Source organism: Leptonychotes weddellii, chromosome 4 (genome assembly GCF_054177405.1).
Source record: "Leptonychotes weddellii isolate Sample4059 chromosome 4, ASM5417740v2, whole genome shotgun sequence".
NCBI lineage: Eukaryota > Metazoa > Chordata > Mammalia > Carnivora > Phocidae > Leptonychotes > Leptonychotes weddellii.
In genome coordinates, this window is record NC_138372.1 from 161,004,767 (window position 1) to 161,030,769 (window position 26,003).

A 26,003-nucleotide genomic window follows, 5' to 3' on the forward strand; every position below is an offset into this window, starting at 1 on the left:
GCCAAAAGCAGGATTCTTAAAAGAAAAGAAAAAGATAAACTAGACTCTATCAAAGTTCAAAACCCTTGCATCTCAAAAGATACCATTAAGAAAATAACAAGACAAGGCACAGACTGGGAGAAAATACTTGCTAATCATGTGACTTATAACTGCCTGGGATAAACTGTCTCACAGCACCTGTTTAGCTCTACTTCATGATTTGAAGACAGTTTCCTGTAACACTGTAAACCAGCTATACTTTTTTTAAAAAAACTGCTCACTCATCTCTTACTTGTGAGACACAAATAAGACCCTAGAAAGGATCTGAGAGACCAGAGGCAGGGAAAGGACTTCACTAAAGTTTTGCCTGTATACCTCAACTAGGAAAATTTGAAATGTTTAAATATTTTTTAATTACTTAAAATCATAGGCTATCTACCTACCCAAACTAGGCAAAATGAGAATGGTTTAAAAAAATTAAATTTGATTTTTAATAAAATATGTGATTTTTAAAAGCTGCTGATAAGAACACTGAAAATCAGCTAAAGTTCTTAAATGAACTTTTAATATGCTAATAGAAACTACTAAGAAGGGGTCAGTAACACATACCAAAGACAGAACACTGGCCAGTTGTCACTATGACACATACTATAATGGAACTTTGGCACACCCATTTCAAAGGGTTGCCAATCCCAGGCTACATATTTTGACTATTGCTTCAACATACTGCTCTATAAATAAAAAGAAAAAGCTTTGGTTTAACTATATTCACATTTTAATATGGGAAGTTCCAATTATCAAAGTGTATTTCCAAAATGCTTTAGCCCTTGATTCTCAAACATTAAGCTTTTATCCACTAGTGACTTAGAAGAGGAGCCACCATAGCTAGATTTCTTTACATTTCCAGCTCTGTACATTCATGTACACTTTAATCCAAATGGACAGAATAAATGAAGCTGACTTTTCTGTACTTTAGAAAACAACTTGGTAAATAATATTTATGTAATACCAGAACATATCAACGATTTAAGTCAAAACAAGCTTAAACGTAACAATTTTCAGCAAGTAAAGTTAAATTTCGAAATAACATTTCTTACGTTTGTTTACAGAAACTAACTGGACAGGAGTTAGAAAATTATGATTGATAAAATGAAGCCCAACCCCCTTTAAAAAAATGAAAAATTCTAAGTTTAAACCTTCCTCCAACTATGCTAGCTCCTCCTTTTTTTTTTTTTTTTTAAGATTTTATTTATTTGGGGTGCCTGGGTGCCTCAGATGATTAAGCATCTGCCTCTGGCTCAGGTCATGATCTCAGGGTCCTAGGACTGAGCCCCACATTGGACTCCTGGCTCAGTGGGGAGCCTGCTTCTCCCTCTCCCTCTGCCTCTCCCCCTGTTCATGTGCGTTATCTCTGTGTCTCAAATGAATAATTAAAAAAAAATTTTTTTTTAATTAAAATTAAAGATTTTATTTGTCAGAGAGAGAGAGCGCATGTGCACAAGCAGGGGGAGCGGGAGGCAGAGGGAGAGGCAGGCTCCCTGCTGAGCAAGGAGTCCGATGCAGTACTTGAACCCAGGACCCTGGGATCACGACCTGAGCTGAAAGCAGATGCTTAACCCACTGAGCCACCCAGAGGTCCTTATGGTAGCCCCTAAATATATACTGTCCCAAGATCTAAAGGAAAAAAAACCTCATTAAAAATGTGCTTATATTGTTTTGTTAGAATTTTCCAGAATTTTAAGTAGAGAATTGTTGTATGACATAAACAAAAGCAAAGTAATCTCATACCTTGCAACCCAAGGTGGTTTTCCCGTGCTTCACCTTAATGTAATGTCCCTGAAATTCCTAAAAAACCATGTGTGATTTTTTTCAAATCAAAAGACGTCTGGACATGTTAGTCATTACTTTTTGAGTAAATGTTATCAGATACCAACTTACCTTGGAGAAAATACATTTCAAATGCTGATGCTCTGGCTACTGCTATTAGTGAGAGTAATACTGTCCTTCATCTCTTACACAGGAGTCTCCTGTTTTCTACCAGCATCCATGAAAAGGTGGCATGGTAACTTACTAGCTTGCAACTAGGGTAAGATCTCAGACCATCATGGTTCTGGACAGTTTTGGCAGTAAGGATGGGATGCTGACAGAGCCACCCATGACTTTCTAGAAGACAGAGGATAAAGGCCCCCAAGGGCAGAGGTCTAGGAAATGGGAAGACACCCTGGGATCTGAGAGTGGTCCTGATGGTAGGTGGGGAGAAGATGAAAATATGGATCCCTACCACCCTACTGTTAATGAACAGGAGTTGGATTAATGTTTAGAAACTGAGCAGTAAAAAGTGGAATTGAAATCAACCACCCAAATGGTGACTTGGTGGTTGTTCACTCTCCTCTGGGCCGGCAGAGGAAGAGATATGCCAAGACAATGGGGCAACAGCCCTGTGTCTCCAGGTGAAAGGCATTGTGGCTGTGACTACTGAGCCTCAGAATCCCCAAAACTAAAATGGATTATGTAAGTAATGATGGCCTTGCTGCCAAAATGAAGTTTTAGTTGGACCAAAATTATTAGAAGTTTCTTTGATTGAACTATGAGGGAATAACCAAAAGGTTATAACCAGCTTTGATTGCTTTGATTGCTGTACAGGTGCTCTCTCCCTCGTGCTCCCATCTCCTACCCTGTTCTACTTCTACCCCCAAAACTCTTCTGCTTTACAGAAAAAAATGGTAAGTATGGGGTTGAAGTCTCCCTGACTCCCAAGAAGGACTGACGGCCATAGAGCCAATAGGCTGCCCAGGGAACTTTAGAGAGGGACTCAAAGCTTTAAGGTTCTTTTAGATATAGGCACCCATGTCATCACCAGCCTACCCAGTCCTGTGAAGGGAGGGAACATCCAGATTCAATTAATAGGGTTTGGGCAGGATTTACAGTGGGGAAGAAAACGAATGTGACGAAAGGACAGGACTCTCTGGGCCAGTTCAATGTTCTGTTGCTGTCTCTACATCCCAATGTATAGTTAAGAGTTGATATGTTACATGGTTGTACTTCCCCACCTTCTAAGTGCCAGAGGGGATTCTCCCAATCAGGAAGGGTTGCATGTAGAAAAATCCTAGTACCTTTGGGGCCCCACAACCCTAATGACAGTTTTTTGGTTACAAGTCTCTGTGACTTACGATTTTATTGATTAGAGCTTTTGACAAAGGGAGGCAGGCAGTCGTCACCTGCAGGTGCCCCTGGGGGTTCTGCACTCTGCCTTCTGGACACAACTATCAGACATGCTCCTTCTCTAAAGCAATTGTTAGCATGTTACTGGCCTCTTGTGGAAACTGAATCCCTGACTCATGGAGACCTCTTGAGTCCACAGGCTGATATTTCTACTTTGGTTTTCTAACCTACTGTACCCCTTGATTTACTATAAAGGGCAGTTTTTCAAGGGGGTCAAATGTGCCCCAGCTTCCAAACCTCCAGGCTTATCTTATAAAAACAGCATTTGTCATTCACTTTACCAACTCTCTCTGCCAAATAAAGGACGCAACAGTGTAAAGTGTCAACTGCCAATGTTAGGTGAGGCTCTTCTCTCCCTAACTCCAACTATTTGGAATCCTGAGCAATCGCTGCGAAAGAGGAAGGTAAGAGCTTAATCCAGAAGAACTGCAGCTGATAAAAGATTTTTCTTTCATTTCCAATCATAGATCCAGATGGGGGTTCTTAGAGCTGTTTCCCGCATTGTTTGTCTCCTCTGTCATCATCCACAGGACTCTTGAGAAGCTGTAGGAATATGCAGGTACAGACTCAAGGCATGGTGGAAATGGACTGTACATCATGGGGCAGAACCCTATGCTCCCCTACGCCACCTGGACAGAGCCCAGGGATAGTGACCTCCCAGGAATATCCACGTTGGTCTGATATGCCCACTTTAGGATGGGTCAACTCCATAACTAACAATGTAGAGAGTCAACTGAAAATGCATATTCGAGAATATATCTGGCTTTGTCTTAGCCCCAACAGCATCTCAACTTTACATGAAAAAGTAGCAACAGGACCTTTGGGGAAAACTTAGCCCCAACAGCATCTCAACTTTACATGAAAAAGTAGCAACAGGACCTTTGGGGAAAACCGGAAGCAAACTTACAGGCTCTACAGAGCCTAAATCCAGTAAATCATCAAATCTTATGGATTTAATACTATTCCTCCATTGTCAGTACTCAAATGATGATCACTATCAATTCTTTCCTGGACTTTAGTAACAATAGCCTCTTAACTTGCCTACTTGTATTGAATTTTACTTCATCTTCAATCCATTCTCCCAAAGCTGTCAGAACAAGCTAGTATTTCACTCTCCCCTCCCTTAAAATCCTAAAAAAAGAAAATCCTATAATGGTTTCCCTATAGCCTTCAGTCCAAACTGACCTGAACTTGTTAACACAACTCATGCAGCCAGGCTTACAGTCTACTTATTGTGTACCTCTTTCCCACACCTCCTTTATAGAACCAGTAGCCGTTTCTAAAATGTACCTGACCTCTCTTATCTCAAAGCTTTTGCCTCTCCCTCAATTTAGGCCCGTGCATTCTCCCCCCGCTTTTTTAAGATTTTATTCATTTATTTGAGAGAGAGAGAGAGACAGAGACAGAGATAGCAACAGAGAACAGGAGCTGGGAGGAGAGGGAGAAGTGGGCTCCCTGGGAGCCCGATGTGGGGCTAGATCCCAGGACCCTGGGATCATGACCTGAGCTGACGGCAGACACCTAACCGACTGAGCCACCCAGGCGCCCCTCATCCTCCCTTTTGTCTGACTGACTACTGGTCCACTCCTCAGGTTTTAGTTTAAATGGCATGACAACATGGACTTTTGCCCTGACTCATAAGATTAGGTATCTATGGAATACATAACACTGAACTCACATTGTCTATTTTTCTCACTCTTCTATTCTAAGGAAGGACTACTAGTAGTTTATTCACTGTTATTATAAGCGTGCTCATGTGTTCATTAACTATTTGGGGGATTCATAACAATCATATACCAAGTATTATGCTAGTTGTCAAAAAATACATTATCAAAAACAAGTTGTTTTTTTTTTTAAGACTTATTTATTTGAGAGACACAGCAAGTGGGGGGGAGAGGGAGAGAAAGAATCTCAAGTCAGTGAGGAGTCTGCTTGAGATTCTCTCTCTCTCCCTCTCCCTGTGTCCCCCGCAAAAAAGAAATGTGTTAATAAAATTATATTTTGCCCTCCCTACCACACTGCATTGAAATTAATATAAATATTTCATAAGAATTGTGAGGCACACAGCAGAGACATTATTATTCCCATTTCATAGTTAATCTGAGAATCTTCACACTATCAGACAAAAGCAAATTAGGGCTTTAGTGCAATGGTTTGGTCCATACATACTAAAATTTTACAATGAGTAGAATCTCTCGATAAGAGCACAAATCAGCAAACTATAAAAGTCCACTTCAAGACCTACTTAGTAAATCATGGATTAAATTAGTGCCTTCAACTTTCTATTACTCTCATAAAGAACAGAGAAATGGCATAAATAATCCCCAAATAATAATATCTGGGAATATGTCATAACTTTTTTCATAGCACGTATGTCCTAAAATTGTTTGACCTAAATTAGTATTCAGTGTAACTTGAATTATCTGAGAACATGCCAATTTATGACTGGAAGAAATATTCTAAGCACAGTGAAGTGTCCATATTAGTTTAGGTTTATAATACAATACCAGACATATTGTACCAACTGGAATATATCAAGTAGAAATTACTCCCATGGCAGACTATAACTGCACAGGATTGAAAACTTCACAGTGTTGCATAAAACAGTACCACTGAATGTCATCTTTTCAAAATAAATTAAATAGCTACAAAAATATATCTTTGCATAAGGTCTTCTACTTAAACAGAATCACCCAATATCTTTGAAAAAAAGCCTTTCTCACCAGTGGTACCACTATCAGAACATAGGATGTGTCACAAGAAATGTATGTTTTTAAAGAATCAACCTTCTAAGAATGATTTCCTTGTTTAAAAAGTTTTACAAATGGGCGCCTGGGTGGCTCAGATGGTTAAGCATCTGCCTTCAGCTCAGGTCATGATCCCAGAGTCCTGGGATCGAGTCCCGCATCTGGCTCCCTGCTCCTTGGGAGCCTGCTTCTTCCTCTGCCTCTCTCTGTCTCTCATGAATAAATAAATAAAATCTTTAAATAAATAAATAAATAAATAAAATAAAAAGTTTTACAAATGTCACTCATTTGCATTCCAATATACTTATATGAGTGGGAAAAGGGTGAAGCTACAGCTAGTAAGCAGGAAATTATAATCCTGTATATGCTCACAAGAGAGTAGAGAAATGAACATTTTCCATCCTGTGTGTCAGCTGAAAAAGTTTTTAGATTGGCTGTTTTAAGTATGCCTTCTAAATATATAATATAAAATACAGGACCTCAAATCGGTACTTTGAAATAGAATTTTAGTAAAGACTACAAATCACAGAGGCTTGGGTTTATGCCAGCCTTCCTCACCCTACTTGGGAGCATACTTGGACAAGTTACGTAAGCTCTCTGAGCCTGCTATCCTGTTAATTAGTAGTTAACTAGGAATTAACCTATACCAGGCAGGGTTGTCATAAAACTACCTTAATGTATATAAAGAACTTGGCATATAGTAGGTGTTCACTACCACAGCATAATAATTAAAGAGCCAAGACCAAGTTCTATCACTTAGTAGCTGTGTCACTTTAGTTATTACTTAACTTCAATTTCCTAGTCTGTGACATGGGAATACTAACACCTAACAAGGTTGTTGTAAAGAATTTCTTAGACTCAACCCGGCAAGTAGTAAACACTATGTGCTAGTTGCTATTAGCATTATGACCACCACCACTGAAATATTAAACACTGGGGTGCCTGGGTGGCTCAGTCAGTTAAGCATCTGCCTTCAGCTCAGGTCATGATCCCAGGGTCCTGGGATCGAGTCCCGTGTTGGGCTCCCTGCTCTGCAGGGAGTCTGCTTCTCCCTCTGTTCCCCCCTCACTCGTTCTCTCAATCTCTCTCTCAAATAAATAAGATCATTAAAAAAATGTATTACATAACCACTGTCACATTACTGATGATACGTTCCATTTCTGCCACTTGAAAAAATATCTCTTGAAAAATTAACCTCATTTTGGTGAACTGATCATAATACAGGATGAGCTTACACATCTAAGAATTTTTATGGTGACTTTAAATGCACAAGACATAACCTGAATTGACTGTTGCTCATGAATACTGAGAAGATATCAAATATCCATTCTAAGTGAACAAATCTACTCAATGGACTAAAGCATAACATAAAATGACATGCCTATTGTACTTTCTTTGTACTTTCTCCCCAAAGATCTCAAAGCACTTTAAAAAATCAAATAGAGCAATTCTCAAAATATATGAACTTGAGAAAACTGCAGCTGAGAGCAATCAACATTTTTCCCAAAACTTTTGCTACATAATTACAAAATGATGCTATAGTCAAAAACTCTTTGACCTTGCCATTCTTTCAATTATTCAAAACATTTGAGTATCCACTGTGCACCAGGCTAAATTCTGGTGCAGTGAAAGAAAAGGAGAGACCAAAAATAATAGCGGGAATGTCACTAACAATATAATTAAATATTTCCAAATATTATAATTTTGTATTCCTTAAACAGTGAAAGAGCAAATTATAGGCCCTAACAGTTAAGTGCATCAATACTTAATGATTTAAGTAACCTCATATAAGCGACAGTCCAGTATTTTCCCCCAAAGAAACCAGCAGTAAAATGAAATAAGCATCCCTCTATACTCTTCAATCACTTATTATGGTAAATGATCATTCCAAATATGAATATAATAATCTCAAGAGTGACGCTATGTAACACATTTTTTTTTTTTTAAGATTTTATTTATTTATTTGACAGAGAGAGACACAGCGAGAGAGGGAACACAAGCAGGGGGAATGGGAGAGGGAGAAGGAGGCTTCCCGCCGAGCAGGGAGCCCGATGCGGGGCTCGATCCCAGGACCCTGGGATCATGACCTGAGCCGAAGGCAGACGCTTAACAACTGAGCCACCCAGGCACCCCTGTAACACATTTTTTAACCCATTTTTGGGGAAAGTTCAGAGAAATGAAAAATTCTAAATCTGATTATGTAAAATATCACCTGTAATCTATCAGAAATAAACTAAATTCGCTTAATCTTAAAATATGAAATTATATTTTTGCTAGGGCAACTAGAATCAATTTACTAATCATGTCTCCCTTTGATGAACCAATTTCATAGGAGAGAAAAATCTAGCCCCAATTATCAAATGATCTAAAGTTCATACTATAGATCCAGCATCTTATGATCCAAGAACTTCCTCTGAAGCAGCTATGTAACTGTTAAAAGTTTTAAGAATTGAAAAATGTTATCTAACAAAACTGCTCTGCCAAAGAGAGGCAATCTTAACTATGAGTTAAGAAATCTTACTGCTAGAGTGGTTATCCAAAACCTAAAAGAGAACAAACGGCCAAGTGCCTTTTTAATACTTAGCTCCCCAGAAGGGCTATTAGAAAATGCTGATATTAACGTTGATAGCAATTGTATCATACTGATATCCAGGTAGGTACACTACAGGACTAAAAACCTTCCTTTGACTTCATTATTACAGACAACCACAGTCACGTGGAAAAAAAAGGGGAGGCTTATCATATCATTTTATGAATGCTGATCAGGCAGTTTTAGCCAACTACAACACTTACCAAGGGGTTATCAAATAAGCCCCAATTATCAAAGTGCTCTAGACACAAAGCTTCTGTTTCTATTATTAAATACAATTAAAGAATTAAAAGGATCAGTGTGTTTTTCTTGAGGTACATGTCTAAAATGATTTGCAATAAGTCCCCAAAGACCGAAGTGATTGAAATTCCTTCATCTATATAAAACACTCCTCTGGAATGTCAGTCTGCCAAACTGCAAGACTATAAGAACACAAAATTGACTGATCCACATTTTCCACATAAAGATTACGGAGTAAAATGATGGCAAACGCAATAAATCTGCAGGAGGGGGAACAAAGTGTAAACAAATTCCAAAAATCTTTGTCTTATCCAGAATGGCACTTTGTGGTACTGCAAGAATTCAGGCATTTCATCAGTATTCCGCACACCAGGGGACACTCGATAACTGTTGTCGACAAATTAGAGGAGAAAAAGTCTCACCAACAAACGGTAGTAACAGGTAATGTTGCAAATCAGTCATGGAACCAAGTGAGCGGGAAGGTGGAGGTGTAGAAAAGAGTAACAATCTTCTGCCAAATTTTACAGTCTGAGAAAATTAACCCATCATAGATAGCCCTCCAGGAAAAAAAAAAAAAAAGATATTTGGTACAGCCTAGAATAGCCATGAGTTACACACACACACAGCAATTGCCACTTCCACTACAGTTTGACAGTAACAGATTTGGGTAATTCTAACAGAAATTGTGTGTTTTGGAAACACCCTAAGACCACACCCTGTGACTGAGAATCTGGACTTTAAATGCTGGGAATTTAAGTGGTCAACGCGGTGTATACTTGGACGATCTGGCCGCGCAGGTGGAAGGGCGGAGAGGGGCAATAAAGACACCAAGTTCCACGCGGGTGACCAGGAGGAGTGGCTGCCGCCGCGAGGCGTGGCGGAGTCCGAGGGAAAAGGGGGTGTGGATCTGTGGGTGAGTCCGGGGAGAAAGGGAAGGAGGAAGGGCGGCCCGGAGGAGTTAAGGCGGCCGAGGGTGGGGGGCGAGCGCCGACGCGGGAGGGGAAAAGCCGGGGAGCCGGATATCACGCGCGGCGGCCGGCTCTGGGGGTGGGAGGGCGCGGCGAGCACGCGCGTGGCGGTGCGGGTGGGAGGAAAGGGAGGAAAAAAGGAGGTCCGAATGAATGAGTCGCTGGCGGGGCCGGGGCCGGGGCCGCGGAGGAAGGGGCCGGGGCGCCGCGGGCCGGCGGAAGGGGGGCGCCCGCAGAGGTGCAACCGCAGCGCCGGGGGTGGGCGCCGGGGCGGGCCCACGGCGCCGGGGGCCGAGGAAGCCCCGCGCCGGCGCGGCCACCACCGCGCCCGCCTCTCCGCCAAAACGGGGTCTTGGGGCAGGAAAGTGAGGGGCGTGAGGGAAGGGGGAAAAGGGTAAAAATAAATCACTCACCCTCCGCTCGAGCCTCCGGGCTCTCTCAGCCCCGCTCCTCCGCCCTCCTCGAGCCGCGGCGGCGGCTCCTCAGCGGCGCTAGAGGGAGCCCCGGGCCCGGAGCGGGGCAGCGGCGGCGGCCGGACCGGGAGCCCCTCCGCACCTGCCCCTGTGGCGGAGCCGCGACGAGCCAAGCGGCGGCTGCAGCAGCGGCGGCGGCTCCGAGTGGGGAGGGCAAGTGACCCGGATGTACAGGGTAACGGCGAGGAGGGGGAGGGGGGAATGCCAGGAAGTGAGGGCGCAGCGGACCTGTCCGGCCGTGCGCATGCGTCGCGCGCCCGCCCCGCAAGGTAAATCCTCGGCCTTCCTTCCCCGCCCCTCTTCCCCGCCCCTCCTGGAGGGGGCGGGGCGAGACTTGAGACAGGTGGTCCGGCGGGGAAGGGAGGAGAGGAAGGGGGCGCGGCCACAGCCTCTGCGCCCCCGCGCTCCTTAAAGGGGCAGCACATCCGCGCGGAGATGGCATCTGGGTGGGTACGAGTCTTGCAGCCTTCTCATTTTACAGAAGGAAAACTGAGGTTCAGAGGTAGGGGGGAGCTGTCTCAGGTCAGCGAGCTCGGAAAAAGCAGGAACTGGAACTCGGAACTCGCAGATCAGGACTCTTTGTACTGAACTCAGCGAAACTGCCACCTCCCACCACTCTCCACGCCTGGAATGGCTGGGCTGGTGAACACGCCTTTCCCTCTCCGCCAGGTACTGAACCTCACTCACGCTCCCCGTTAAGGCAGAAGCGCTGGCAGGCTCCTCAGAGCTTAGAGGTGCACCGTTATCGCCTGTAATGGTATCCTGGAGACGCCCTGGGGAGGTGTTAAATGATCAATCTGAGGACAGAAATCAGGCGCCACTTGAGACTTGTACCTTGCCACGCACGGCTCTTTCAGATAAATGAGATTTTGTTCTAGGGTTCCGCTCTGGGCAAAAATGTCGGGGGGTGGGACAGAGAACTTGGATGTGGCCCAGGGCACAGCATTTTATTTCCCTAATCTTCCTTCACTCTTGAACATAAATGCTCCCTCCTTACATACAAAACCAGAACATCTATCTAGCTGGTTCATCCTAATCCTGCTATGAAACTCTCATATTTTTTCATTAACACTAAAGCGTAAATGATTACAATGTTACCTTTCTCTGGAATATTTTCGGTTTGAGCAGATCATTACCATGGAAGTAAATGGTTCTGAATATTTTGGGGTCATGGGCCCTACTGAAAATCCCACAAAAGTAGGGGTTTTTCTCCCCCAGAAGAATGCACACAAATTTACATACAATGTCAGGGGATTTATGGTCCCGGGAAGCTTACCTATGAAACCCTGATTATGAACTCCTGGTCAAAGAGGTAAAATGCCAGGAACCATCCAGGCCTTACCAGATGTGGCCAAGAAATCACTCCTTGCCCCAAATACAGAAGAGCAACCCTTACCTTATTTAGCCTTTTGTCTTCCTCTTGAGTTACATGGAGACTACATGGTACGAGCCATACTATATAGAAATGTGTTAGAAGAGTCACAGAGAGATTAGATGGCTTTTTGAAGGCACACACTAAAGGCAAGAGTCCTAGGCCTCAGACTTTTGCCCTAATTATCATACTTTAGGATGATTTAGGGGTTCTATATCTATTATAATCTTCATCAATTTCAATTAAACTGAGGGAGCCAATTTTTTGCCAACATTGATGCTGGCAGACAGTCTTCACAATCCAGGAACTGTGGTCCATGTTTCTGACACACTGATACCCATCCTTAAATAACCTTGGTCCGTAGAAACCCACTATCCTCAATTTGTACCAAGGAAGAGAGTTCATACACCTGCCCCGTCCCTTAAATATGTGCTCCGAGTAACCACACACCTCTACCTCAGTATCCCAACAAAAGCAGAAATCTCTTCCATAGTATTCTCAACCCCATCCAGTTTAGCTCAAATATCTCCCATTATGGGGAACTCATTACTGCACTGGTCGGCCTCTTCTCATTGTGAGGAACGTCTTCTTTTACACTGAGCAAAAATCTGATACCCAACAATTTTCATCCACTGGTCCTAATTTTATCTATGGAGAGCAACACAGATATGATGCCAGCCTGAGGGAGCTTTCAGTCCAGCCAAGAAAAGCCCACTGATGAATGATAACCATAAAATAAGATCAGCCCCCTTTAGGGTCGCCTGGGTGGCTCAGTCATTAAGCATCTGCCTTCCGCTCAGATCATGCTCCCAGGGTCCTGGGATCCAGCCCTGCGCACACATCGGGCTCCCTGCTCTGGGGGAAGCCTGCTTCTCCCTCTTGCACTCCCCCTGCTTGTGTTCCCTCTCTTGCTGTGTCTCTCTCTGTCAAATAAATAAATAAAATCATTAAAAAAAAAAAGATCAGCCCCCTTTGGAGACACCTTTCTCCTTGTCAGCCCTAGACCCATCCTGGCCTGCATCACAACTCACACATAAGCTCGACCATTACCTCATGTGGGATATCCTGAAAACGAGAATAGAAAACAAGACCTTAAGAGAAGTGCTGAATTTATTGTTCCCCGATCCTTTCTTCGTTATCCTGCATGAATGTAATCCCATTTCAGCTGAGGTCAAAGCTTTCAAAGTTTTATGTTGAAAAAAGCAGGAGGATGCAAAAAAGAGGTTTACATAAGAGCACTCTGCTCTCGATGATTTAATCACTGTGGCTTGTTAGCATTTTTCTTTGTGAGTCCTTCCTATGTGCCAGGCACTGTACTAAGCACTTTACTTGCATTTCCTCTGTTGCTTTTAGAACCACCCTATATGGTACTATTACGATGTCCATCTTATAAATGAGGCAACCAAGGCTCAGTATGAGATCCAGGATTCAAACCCAATCTGTCAACTCCACAGTTTGTCCATTTACATAACTTGACTCTGCTTTTGTAAATTTCAGAAGTTCCTGATGCCTTCTTTAAATGCTGTTTCCTTTGAAAATTGCATTACTAAATCAACTTTAAAACATTACAAAGAGGGCGCCTGAGTGGCTCAGTTGGTTAAGCGACTGCCTTCGGCTCAGGTCATGATCCTGGAGTCCCTGGATCGAGTCCCGCATCGGGCTCCCTGCTCCTGCCTCTGACCCTCCCCCCTCTCATGTGCTCTCTCTCTCTCATTCTCTGTCTCAAATAAATAAATAAAAAATCTTTAAAAAAAAAAAAAAAACATTACAAAGAATAAATTGTTTCACTTAATCATTGATGCATTCAATCAACACACAATTCCGCCCCTCTACTATGTCATAGGCACCATGCCGAGGGTTTAAAGTGGAGGTCAGTAGACAGGGCAGGTGCCTGTCCTGGAGGGGCTCAGGATTTAGTGAAAGAGCTGTGACCTCATAATTACAGCACAGCACGATTCATTGTAATCTAGGAGAGTGGAAGAACCAACAATCCCTGGACAGCTGTGAAGGCTTCAGAGAGGATGGGTTTGGTCTTGAAGAGATCAGGGAAGGGATGAGAAGAGAAGGCACATGGGCAGAGGAAGGGCAGTTTATGACATGCTGGAGGGAAGACTGGGTGAGATGGTGAAGGATCTCCTCAACCACCATGCTATGGAGTTTGAACTTGCCTCCTGAAGGCAATAACAAGTAAACAGAAGATTCTCAGCAAAGGAGAGACATAATTAGATGTGTTTTATATCAAGATCACTCTGACGACAGTGTCCAGTATGGACTCCAGTGGGAATGAGAATGGGGGCCCGCAGACCACTGAAGTTGCTGTGCAGTCCAGGGGAGAGATAATGAGAACCTGCTTTAGGAAACTGGCAGTGGAGAGCAAGAATGGGCACCAGAATTAAGATACTGATGTTTAGGGTCACCTGGGTGGCTCAGTTGGTTAGGCGACTGCCTTCGGCTCAGGTCATGATCCCAGGGTCCTGGGATTGAGCCCCGCATCAGGCTCCTTGCTCAGGGTGGGGGGAGCCTGCTTCTCCCTCTCCCTCTGCCTGCTACTCTGCCTGCTGGTGCTCTCTCTTTCTCTGTCAAATAAAAAAAAATATTTAAGTAAAAAAAATATATACTCATGTTGAATCTACAGGAGTTTGTGACTAGTTGAATCTGGGGGAAGAAGCAGCAGAAGCTGTGGGACGTGACCCTGACACTCCTAGCTTAGCAGAGCAACTGGAAGGTGATACCACTCAATCCCAATACCTTCACAGTTTTCATTCCTGTCCTCTTCCCACCTTTACCTATGTGAATGCACGTTGCTTCATCTACTATCAGATACGTGCAACTATTTCCCAATACCGTTTCATACTTCTACAGTCACATTTATCATTTTAATGGCTGCAGAATATTGCATCATGTTGAAATAGCTCCATTTCCTTCAGTTACTAAAGGTTCACACCCTGCATGCCTGGTTTACCCTAGACTCATTTGGTTCTGAGCATTTTGCAAGGGATGGGTTGAGCGAGGGAAGAGAGCCTTTAGGTGAAGGGTGTTGGAAAAGTGTGGCCACAAGGGCCAGCAAAGCTGCAACTCTCGTGGGAGACGATTGGGCAAATGCACTGCACAGAGAACTGCAGAGCTGTGGAAAAGAACACATCAGCCTACCATTTACTCACTCATCAAGCAATTCATTCTCGTGAAGCCGAGGACAATACAGCAGAGCCCAAACCCCCTCAAAGCTCTGGATTCAGCCTAGCCAGGGTCTAAATCCTGTTCTACACCTTTTAGAAGTTACTCAAACTCTCAGAGCCTGTCTCCCCCCAAGTTTGTTGTAAAGATGAACCTGGCAAAAACGTACAAAACACCTGGGATGGAACTAAGCATGTGTTAAGTTCAATAACGATTTTCGGTCTTGGTCCTTTCCCTATGCTTTCTTGACTCCCAACATTTTCTTGAGTTTCTGAGCAAACCCTCCAGGCAACAATGCGTGTACTAGAGGTCAGAGCCTGAATCTGCCAGAGTGAACCGGGGCCACTCATGTGACCTCACTAACCTGTCACTTCCCATCTGGGAAACCAGCCTAAAAACCTCATTCACAGGAATGTTGCAAAGCTCTCATAAGTACTATATAGGAAAATATGTTCAAAGCCCCAAAGCACAATGTCATTAATGACTATTACTGCTGTTATAGACATTGCTGTATTCTAGATTTCTCCCCATTAAAAAAAAAATCTATCTATCTATCTGTCTAGATATGTATCTATATATACACCCTCCACACGAGTTCCTTGGACCGAAGTTTCTGGGTTAAAGGATCTGACCACTGTTATGGTTCTTGATTTGCGTTGCTCAGATTGCTCTTAGAGAGGACTCTGGATGGTGCTACCATAATTAACTCAAAATCACCGTTTAAGTCCTCAACCTAACATTCAGGGACTTCTATCAACTACTTCCTTCATCCTCTTGGTGGAAGGAATGAATACTTGAGGAAAGAAGCACCCTCCCCAACATTTCCAGGATGGCCAGGGGTCCAAAGGCTAAGGACTAAGACTCTAGTGTCCTGCCTTATGCCTGAGCACCAATGGACGAGAGTTTCACGAATCCAGAAGAAGACAGGGGAAGGAGGCCTGGGCATCCCCAGGGTAGCCCTGAAGGCCTGTCCAGCATGAAAAATGGCATCAGAGCTCCTACCCAAAAGCAACAGAGTACAAAGCCAACAACTCAAACCCTAACACACTCCTGACACTCCTGTTATCTAGCAAAACATTAACCAGTCTCTCAGGAGTCATAAAGTTGTCCTTAGGGCCGTATTTCCCCAGAGGCTCTGTCTATGAGCCTCTGTCACGTTCCCAAATGTAACATTTCTCACCAGTGGGCAGTTCCACAACATCCACTTTGGCCAGCCCTCTGGGCGACCTGCAGGAAGGTGGCAGGTTCTCACAGCTGGTCCTTCCCTGTGCTTCCAATATGCCTTCCAGCCTCTTCAAGGGACTGTTTCTTGGCCTTCCAGTTTAAGGGTCACCTCCTCAAAGTGGTCCTTGCCATCGCCCCACCCCCACCTCCTGTCACTCGTTCCTGCAGGTCACTGGCTTTTTTTCCCTCACAGTACTTATTACAACCTGTAAATATTTTTATTTTCTAGCTTAAAAATGTTTTTATTCTTTTTCTTTAAGATTTTATTTATTTGAGAGAGAGAGTGAGAGAGAGCAAGAGCGGGAAGGAAGGGCAGAGGGAGAGGGACAAGCAAATTCCCCACTGAACAGGGAGCCTGACGCAGGGCTTGATCTCAGGACCCCCCTGGAGCATGACCTGAGCTGAAAGCAGACGCTTCACCGACTGAGCCACCCAGGCGACCCTTAAAAATGTTTTTAAAGAGCCTCCCACGAAAACACCACCTCTGTGAAGGCAGAGGCCGGGGCTATCTTGCCCACTCCAACACCTGTCACTGTGTGCACCCAGCTCCTCGGAGACCCTCAGTAAGTATGCAGAATGACTGGGTAAAAAAGGGAGGTTCCCAGCCCCGCAACACACACCTTCCTTTCACCCTAACTATACGAATAACACATGTTGACTGCAGAAAAAATTTGAAAACACAGATGAGCAAAAGGAAGAAAATATAAACACTTACGATCCAGCCTCCCACCATGTGGACACCCTTCCAAATGTTTTTTTCTATATCTATATAAAGATAATGCATATATTTTTATAAAAATGGTTCATATTCTAAACTAATCTGCTGCGTTTCATCTCACGGTATATCTTAATCACCTTTCCTTAATAAAAGTACTTCAGCTGCCCTGTTGTGAAAGGCTCTATACCACTCAGCCTGTCGCTACACCATAAAGGATGTAACACATCTCCTCATGTTGAGCTAAAGGGGAGGTTTCTTTAATGCCAATAAAGGTAACATGTTTTAATACAGCACTTCCCTCTTGACAAGCTTCCCATTTTTGCCTCTGTGTTTGTATTGCTTTGGAGCTTGTATTTCTACAGAACCGTACTCCCCACCGCCCATTCACCACCTGGAGTTATTAGAGTCCCCGTCAACTGCAGAAGCAAAATTGTTTGCAACGGGAAAAGCTGACGTCTGACGAAGCCAGGATGATGCCTCGGAGTTCAGTATTTAAAGTCAATAAATTTTTATTTAAGAAAAAAAAAAAAAAGAATCTGCTGCTGATACAGGGGACAGAAATAAAGGGTGCAGTTTCTTGCCAAGATTTTAATGTAAAAAGAGGAAGAGACTTTCTGCAAGCCATGGCTTTGCCTCCCCAGCCCTGCCCTGAGGCAGTTTTTCCCTAGAGGGACAGGCTGGTGGCTCACAGGGTTTATTGATGTCCTAAGCAGTCCACAGCCCAAAGCGCATTGCCCCATTTGGAGACAAAGAGCTGGCTGCAGAAAAACCCAAGAGGGCATGCTCAGGATGCACTGCCTTTTCCCACCAGCAGCACTTTGAGCCCAGCCCCTGGTGGGGTTTCAGGAGCCACTTTGCATTTTCAGCTCTGACAGTCACTCCCCTCCAGGAGGAAAGGCCTCCCCAGGCCCACCTGGTGAAGCAGACCAGAAGAACAGACCCCATTCCAGCAGGAAGGCTCAGTGCCCAAGGGCACTCGCTGTCTTGCCCACCTGCCCGCCCCCACTGTGGCTGGGCCAACTTATCAAGATGCACAGGCCCAGGAGGGGGTCACCTGAAGGAGGGGGGCAAGATATCGTCAAATTAGAAACGGCACCAGACAATGGGAGGGAGAGGAACAGCTGGGTGGGCCATCTGTTCCTGGACCTCACCCTGCGGTGACCCAAACACCCAAACCGAGGTTCATCTCTGTTGCTCCACCCATCTTTATATAGCACCCCATCTGGGTGAGAGGACAACTTTATCTGCAAAGAAAGAGACTCCCCAATGGTGTCAAGGGTCATCAAGTTATCCATGCCATTTTCAAAAGCTTCTTGGTGCATTTTACAGAAACACTGCGGTTGGAGAAAAGAGATGGGTTTGCTTTGAAACATCATGGCAGAAGGAGCTACCACCACCACGCCCTTGCATCGATTGCTTCGTTTCTGCCGGTTTTGAACAAAGTGATTTCCACCCATTTCATAAACTCAATCTTTATAATGACAGTTTTCAGATGAGAAATGAGGTACAAGGAATGTAAGTATTTCGTGGGCGGTCACAAAGCTACTAAGACATGGAACCAGGATTTGAGCCAGGTATTAGCAGCTGGTTACTTGGCCTCGGTCACGCTGTTCTCCTTGCCTCCCGTCCCCCCTTCCTCAGATCTCTCTGCAAACATTCATTACACCACTTAGTGTCCAAGCTCCAGCTAAAATGCTAGGCTACTCATGCATAAAACAGGCACAATACCACCTAATTCACCGTTATCGTGAGGATTAACTGAAATAACAGACGGAACCTAAGAAACTGCTAACATTCACCCACGTTTTACCCTAAAAACAGCAACTGCATACAGTTAAACCTAATATGTCAACGTTCTTGGAAAACTCTTATGTGTCTAAATAAATGTGCATTACAGATTATCTTGCTTTTTGAAATCTGCAGTTTTTGTATCCAAACTTGGAAGGCTGTCCATCACGGTGACTAAGTACCCAGACCTGAGTCTGAATCCCTTCATTGTGTCATCTGTAAAAAATAGGGAAGTAACAGTACTCGCTGTCAGAATTAAGTTATTTCATGCAAAGCACTTAGCACAGTGCCTGGCAAATGTAAGTGCTTGATAAATATTAGCCTCTTCTATTATTTATTATTATTACTGTTATTATTAACTTGCTTTCATTAAGATGGTATTGGTGTAAAGCTGCCCACTATAGCATTATTTATAATAGAAACCAGAAATAAATTCAATTTCCCACAAGAGGGAAACAGCATAGCAGGGTTCTGAAAGACCTGTCTCTAGAATTAACAAAAATCAATTTAATAAAAATTTAAAAGCCCCTGCTTTGCCACTTAGGGGCGGTATAATTTTAAGCAAGTCATTTCTTTTCTCTGGACCTGTTTTTCCTCACCTCAAAAATGAAGGATTTGCTCTCAATGATTCATAAGTCCTCTCCAGACTTAAAGTTTATAGTTCTAAGGCTCTAAATGCTCTAAATAAAATACAATCCATCAACATCAAGGGTAATATACAACCCCTAAGTACACAGGAAGATGGTAGCAACATGAGAAAATATTTTATACATACTCCCAACCCTCTTTAATCCTCCGGTTTCTTTCTGCAACAGTGGTCACCTCTTAAGAGAATTTGTATTATGCGTGTTCTCTCTCTCCATGAACCAGGTGGAAGCTTCAAGAAGAGCAGGGATTTATGTCTGGTTTGTTCACTGATGCATCTACCCTAGCCATTATAACGATGCCCAGCACATAGTAGGAGCTCAATTAACATTTGCTGGTTGAAAATTTGTGACTATTCTAGAAGAGCAAAGTACAAAACTGTATATATAATAGAATGCCATTAATATACAATATGTATCCCCGTGGAGAAATGGCAGATAGGCTCAAAGAGGTTAAAAGGAGAGAGTAGGGATGAAATATTTTTTAAAATTTTCCTTCAATCTTTTGAACAATTTTCTTTAAAAAGATGGCCTTCAAAAAGGGAAGTGCGTAGCCAGAAGAAAGATAAAAGAGAAATAGAAGAAGTGGCCAAGGGGGCGGGGAGTAACTCTGAAGGAGGGCATAAGGAAGGGCGGGTGGTGCCAAAGCAAATAGAAGGCTCTCTTAATGGAAATAGAATCACAGGGGTAGAAAGAAAACTAGGTAATAAGATGCAGAAAAGAAAAGCCGATTTATCTTGGACTTTTAATTACAAGCTATTATCTCTTAAACTATTCCCAAGTTGATAGGCTTCCCCCATTAATTGCCTCAATCGATGGAAGCTTTAGTGAATTTGAGCACAAAGGGGCACTTGGGACTGTTACCTCTTACTCTTCCCACAGGTTCTAAGCCTTCTTTTGATCTGCTGCTGTGGATGTAAGAAGGACGCGTCCCACATACTAAGGTTAACTGGTGAGCTATAGGCCTTTTCATTAACCACCTGATCAACAATTCCATACTCACTTTGGGGGTGGGGGGAGACACCGAGTATAGGAAACAGCCTTCCCTTCCGGGGAATAAAAGACACAATGCCTTACTACAATACAGAGCAACACACAACTGCCAAAGAAATGATACAGACATATGGCCTGGAGATTTTAATGGAAAGAATAATTCCTTTGGCCTTGCGGAATTAGAAGGGAAGGGGCAAGAAGCTTTCCAAGGAAGGCCTGGTGTCCTGAACTTTATCAACTCACAGGAACCCTAGTGCTATTTGCAGACTTAATCTTGAACCCTTCACCTGTTCCCATCTTGTATTTGATCGTACATGACTCTTAATGCCTCCAGCTTCCCCAACTGCTTTCCTGAGCTCTTCATCATGTCCATGCATTTGAACTTGAAGCAAACTAGGTTGGATGCCCTGCTATGAGAGTGCTCAGGACCCTGTGCTTCTTGTTTATAGCCCATACATAATTATGATCACACAGTGATTTGTGTACTTCCGTCAACACTGGGAGCCCCACAAGGGCAGAGCCCATGCTGTTTTGTTACCACTGTATCCCCAGTGCTGGCACAGAGCTGGGCACCGTCCTGGCATAAGGCATGCACTCAAACAGGTGCAGCTGGTCAAACCTGGTCAAGCTGGTCAAGCACTGGTCCAGCCTGAGTTATCCCAGTCCTAGGGCCATCACCCTACTCCAGACTCCCAACATGGACACAGCCCTAAAACCAGACAGATGAGCAACGCAAGGAGGTGAGATATAAACCCTCCCCACCCAAGTCGCCAAAATGATTAGGTGTCTAACCAACTAGCTGAAATTCAGAACAATGGGGATGTCTAAGACGAGCTTACAGTGTGAAAAAGTTTTAAGTTTTGAGGCTACAGAAGAAAAGATATTGCATATGATTTAAAAAAACCAAAAAACCAACAAAAAAAACCCCCACCACCTTTCTAAGAGAGAACCAATAGGGTCCAAGTTAAGAAGCAGCTTAGCTGGTTTAGCTAGCTTGCTCTCTAAAATCCTGGTGTTGATTTCATGTTAGAGCACAGGTTTAATGAGAAAGCATCCCTCCTTCTATTTTAATGCACAAACCAAGGTAGAGAGGAGAATGCTACCTTGCCCAAGCTCTGGTCTGTCTGCAGTATCCATTTCAGTATTTACTTAGCATTTTTATTTAACAGGACACTTGCATTAATGAGTACCTGATGAATCACCTAATTTTAGACATGTAAGCGACCTTGGAAATCACCTTCAATCCAACGTTTTACACTGAAGAGAACTGAAGGCCCAAGAGGGGCTCAGAGGGGTCTCCTGGGAACACGATCCCCAAGGCCTGGACTCAGAGTGAGAGTCAGACACGGGCTGAGTTCATTTCCAATGGCTGGATCCAAAGGTTGAGGCATCAACAGAGTCCCGTAAAAAAAAAACCTCTACTGGGCAACCCCTTTGGGTCCCCTCCCTCCTTGGGAGCTTGTGCTATCACTTTGCTATCGTTCAGTAAACCTTGCTTCTCTGCCCACTACTGTCTGGTCTCCCTCTTCATACTTCGAAGTGGCGTGACCAAGAACCGTGGGCACGGACAGAGAAAAAAAATCCTGCAACACTATGATGCCCCGCATCGGGCTCCGTGCTCCTGCGGGAAGCCCGCTTCTCCCTCTCCCACTCCCCCTGCTTGTGTTCCTGCTCTGGCTATCTCTCTCTCTGTCAAATAAATAAATAAAATCTTTAAAAAAAAAAAAAAACCTCTACTAATAAGCATTTGTACAACATTAGGTGTGGTGTCTGGCATGATCTTTTATGGTAAATGAAGTGGATTAAAGCATTATGCTTATTTGGTCCTTCATTACACACAAATCTCTCCCAAAGTGGGGGGAAAATGTTAGGAGACATGTACCAAATGATAAAGAAACAAGTGGAAATGCAGGTTGTATGGGACTTCTCAATCACCCACAAGAGTGGGGAATGACGTCTTTCTCGGTACTAATACTAAACTGATTATACAGCTCCTATAAATACTACTTCTTGCTATTGGGTCTTTGCCTGTGCTATTCTCTGTGCTATGAACACCCTTCACAACACTACCACACCTCCTGGCCAAACTCCTGCCTACCCACCAAGACTCCAGCCAGGCATCCCTATGGATGTTGGGTAAGCGTTTCACTACCACTTAGCTCCTGTTATTACCTTACAGTAACACATGGTCCTACTGATGCCCAACAATCCTTCTAGGATGTGTCAAGAAGACTAGCAATTGTATGACGTTCCTATAGCACCAAGTATCCCATTGAGAAAAGCACTACAAACATACAAGGTAATGTTTTATTAATTTATTTAACCTGATTCCTTGAAACACTGAGTGATTTTGATGGATGAATCAACCAATCCAAGATTAATAGCTTGGTTTACTACACTCATTTCTCTTTCCAAGCCACAAGCCAAAATAAACTCACTCTCAATTTATAACTTTGCAAAATGTGCTTTTGCATATCGACTCCTGAATCCACTGTGGTTATTAAAAGGACGGCTGCATCCATCAGGTTATGCTGTGGTAACAAACAACCCTTGAGTCTCAGCCCCAATGATGACCACAGTGCTCATTCTGGGGTCAATAAGATTAGCCCAACAACTCCATCCTTCTGGACTATACCTGACAATCTGGATTAAGCAGCTCTGTGGCTGACATCAGTTTAAAAGATATGACCCCCTTCTTTTCCTTCTCCAACCGCCTACAGAGCTGTCTGGCAGGGCTGCAGTATGGATTAGATGCGACAATGTTTGGTACACACCCAGGAAACTGCCGGGCAGATACGAAGCAGTCAGTAAATGATAATGATGGCTAGTACCATTGTCATTACCACTATCCCTACTCCTCTTCAGATAATAACAGGGATGTTATTATTACAATTTTCATAGGCCAGCGGTTCTTGAGCTTGTCTGCAAACTGGAATCACCCAGGGAGCTTAAAATCGATTAGTGCTTGTGGCCCACCCCCAGAGTTGGTGAATTAATTCATCTATACTACGTCCTGGGCTTTGGAACTTTAAAAGATCCCCAAGTGATTCTAATATGCAGATGAGTTTGAGAACCACTGTGATATATAGGCACCAGATTCATATCTATACTTATATGTATTTGCACCTGCACACATTCACAAGTGCATACACAAGCTGGCCAGATTCTAGGAATCCTGCCCCCTCTATGATAGTGGTGGTCACATCAGTCAGGATGAGTTAGGTTATGCTGTGGTAACAACAACAAAAAAACAAACCCTAAATACTAGTCCTAATGACAACCACGGTAGTCACCCTCTAGAGTCTACAAGATGAGCTCAGCAATCCCTCTTGACACCTAAGCCTAAGCATCTACCCTCAGGACCTTCCTGTTTCCTCTTCTGTACTTCACCCTTTTTCCAAGGTCCAATTTAATGAGTTTGCCAGGCCCAGAGTAAATCAGAACCAAAAAAACATACTGGTATGGACAGACTGGGAGAAGATCTGTCCAGAGGAGGACCACTGAAGACTATTAGTAATGGAGACTATGCTTTGTTCGGCTCTCTATCCCCAGGACCCAAAACATGGTAGACAATTTAATAGAAATTTGGATAGGTAAATTCATTATCATCAGTAATAACCTGAAAAAAATGGAAGGCAGACACAAGAACTCCAAAAACCAGTATCTAACTTGAAAGTCTTATGTGTCAACTTGTCACCAGCCACCATTTTTATTTCCCCATTTTTTGTTAATTTCTCCGAGGATGAAACCATGTCCAGCGGGGTGCAAGTAAATGAGGTCAGGATATCTATGAATAAACCAGTGCTCTTTCCCATGGGCAGCAAAGCTCAAGACATGCACGGTAGGTGCAGGGGGCAATAAGAACACAGACATTTCCCCACCAGCACACGCATGAATTTTGGTAAATCATCTCCTGCTCTGTTGGATGTTATATCTCTGCAGAGTCTGGAGGAAACCAGAAAATCCGGCTTGCACGCCCTTGTTTTGGCAGTTTAATTTAGGAATCACACTGACTTTACATAAACTCTTCACCAAAAAATGTATTCTGTATTTTGAACACATGAGTGAACTTGAGCCCAGGGGAAAGAAACATTGTATACGGTTACATAATAGTTACTCTATTACTTTAAAACCAAATGGAAGCCTCAGGCAGCAAAGTCAAAAGCAGAGAGAAACCATTTTTGTAAAATTATCTGAATGCAACCATCTCTTCTGATGCAATGTGAGTTGACAATGGTTCTGCTCTTCTCAGAAGCTCAATTATAGGTTGCTTATCTGGACCTGGGACAGGAGTTTTCCTCCCCTCTAGAGTTAGTTAAAGAAAAAAAAAAAAAAAAAGCAGGCAGAATTCCACTAATAAAAGCCTGAAATGAAAAGCAGTAACTACTCCCAAGGCCCTGCTTGTTGTAGTGGCGTCATTAGATGAACCTTTGTAGGGTCTCTGGTAACCATCTACTTTCTCTACAACCATCACAGAAAGGAGAGGAAGGAATGTGGGATGCACAGCCTCAAAACACCTTGCTCTCTTAGGCGTGTGGCTGCTGGTGACTTAGCCTCTCTCTGAATTTGTTTCTTCATCTGTGAAATGGAAATACCTACTTGACAGGGGTGTTATAAGAACTAAGGAAACACATAAAGTGCCTAGCGTTCAGTAAATGTAGTAAATGCCCTTCCTTTGATCACTGCCAAAGTCTCAGGAAGCTCACTAGAAGGTGAGCTTTTTAAGAGAAAGGCCTCCCCCCACCCCCGCCTTTTTTTTAAGAGAAGGGACCTTGCTCATTTTCCTACACCCACATCCTACACACTACCTATCCCCTTATGGACTGTAGCTGTGTCTTCAGCATCCATTCTATTCTTCCCACCAAGCAGCATCCTTCAGTCATTCGGTCCTCATTTGTCAGTTCCAGGGATGATGAGTCCTGACTGGTCTAAGCCAATCAGTGTTATCCCATTTCCTCTGCCACCATGATGGATTGAGATGGAGGCGTCCTGAGATGATCCCATCAGAGGGAAGCTCAGAAATTCTGTTCAGTGGCCCTGGGAGAGATGGTAGCTCTTCCTCCCCTGGATGTGATCCAACAAGCATGTGGTCTGAGAGGTACCAGCAGCCAGGTCACCACATTGGACAGCTCTCCTCTACACTCCTGGAACACACCTATTCTCTTCCTGATGTCTGCTAGCGTTGAACAAAGCTGCTAGCAGCCCTCTCACCACTATGAAGGGAGTCAACCTGAGAACAAAGCCAACAGACACAAGTGCGGAGCCCAGAGAATCACCAAGAAATGAAGCCGGAGCCCTGATCAAAGTGTGCCTGAAACCTATCCCCTATGTGAATCACTCAACTGCTCCTATCAATTATCCAGTTTGAACTAGGTTTTCTGTCCCTTACAACTCAAAGCACCCTAACTGATACATCCATGTGCATGGCTCAATGAATCACCGAGCAAGGGAGTATGCAGAGATATCATCACTCTTCTAATGATTTAACTCAGACTTCAAGTTCCCTGGGAGTAGGAGCCCTCATTGGTCTTGGCCAGCCAGTATCCCAGGCTTAAGAGAGTTTCTGGACAAGGCCCTCAATAAATACTTTTTTAAATAGGTGAATGGAATGAAACTGACATTTCATTCCATAGCCTTTTAAAGCGGTACTCCCCAGATGCATCTGGAACAGAGGAACATGAAGAAGGAGCTCACAGGACTGGGAGCCATCAGACAGGCCTGAGCTCAAATCACAGATCCAACTGAGCCTCAGAGTCCTCCCCTACAAAATGAGGATGTTAATACCTACCTTCCCAGGCAAGGAGAGCCATGCAAAAGTACCTAAGGTCGCATTCAAGAAATATGCATTTCCCTCCTTCTGTTTGGCTAACC

General features: G+C 43.7%; 1 protein-coding gene, 1 long non-coding RNA gene and 1 other non-coding gene across 13 annotated transcripts in view; all 3 read right to left on the reverse strand.

Moving 5' to 3' along the window:
• The window catches only part of CYRIB (CYFIP related Rac1 interactor B), a 148,698-nt gene that overhangs the window by 72,109 nt on the left and 50,586 nt on the right, over positions 1 to 26,003 (reverse strand). For 2 of the 11 annotated variants that reach the window (XM_031033244.2, XM_031033242.2), the window contains exon 1: positions 10,160 to 10,298. The exons of 7 other annotated variants lie outside the window; for them this stretch is intronic. Coding sequence is in view for 2 of the 4 variants with exons in the window: in XM_081816550.1 (XP_081672676.1) it covers positions 9,201 to 9,240 (40 nt within the window). In the remaining 2 variants the exon portion in view is untranslated. Of the gene's footprint in view, positions 1 to 959; positions 1,012 to 9,200; positions 9,336 to 10,159; positions 10,299 to 26,003 lie in introns of those variants that run through there. 2 more of the 11 variants (XM_081816550.1, XM_081816551.1) reach the window with 2 other exon arrangements.
• LOC145720983 (uncharacterized) lies at positions 1,860 to 9,194 on the reverse strand. Its single transcript, XR_014144429.1, has 2 exons — positions 4,081 to 9,194; positions 1,860 to 4,019 (listed from the first exon to the last, which is right to left on the reverse strand). It is a non-coding gene; the product is annotated as an uncharacterized LOC145720983 (long non-coding RNA).
• LOC115942581 (small nucleolar RNA SNORA73 family) lies at positions 3,689 to 3,877 on the reverse strand. Its single transcript, XR_004077211.2, has one exon. It is a non-coding gene; the product is annotated as a small nucleolar RNA SNORA73 family (small nucleolar RNA).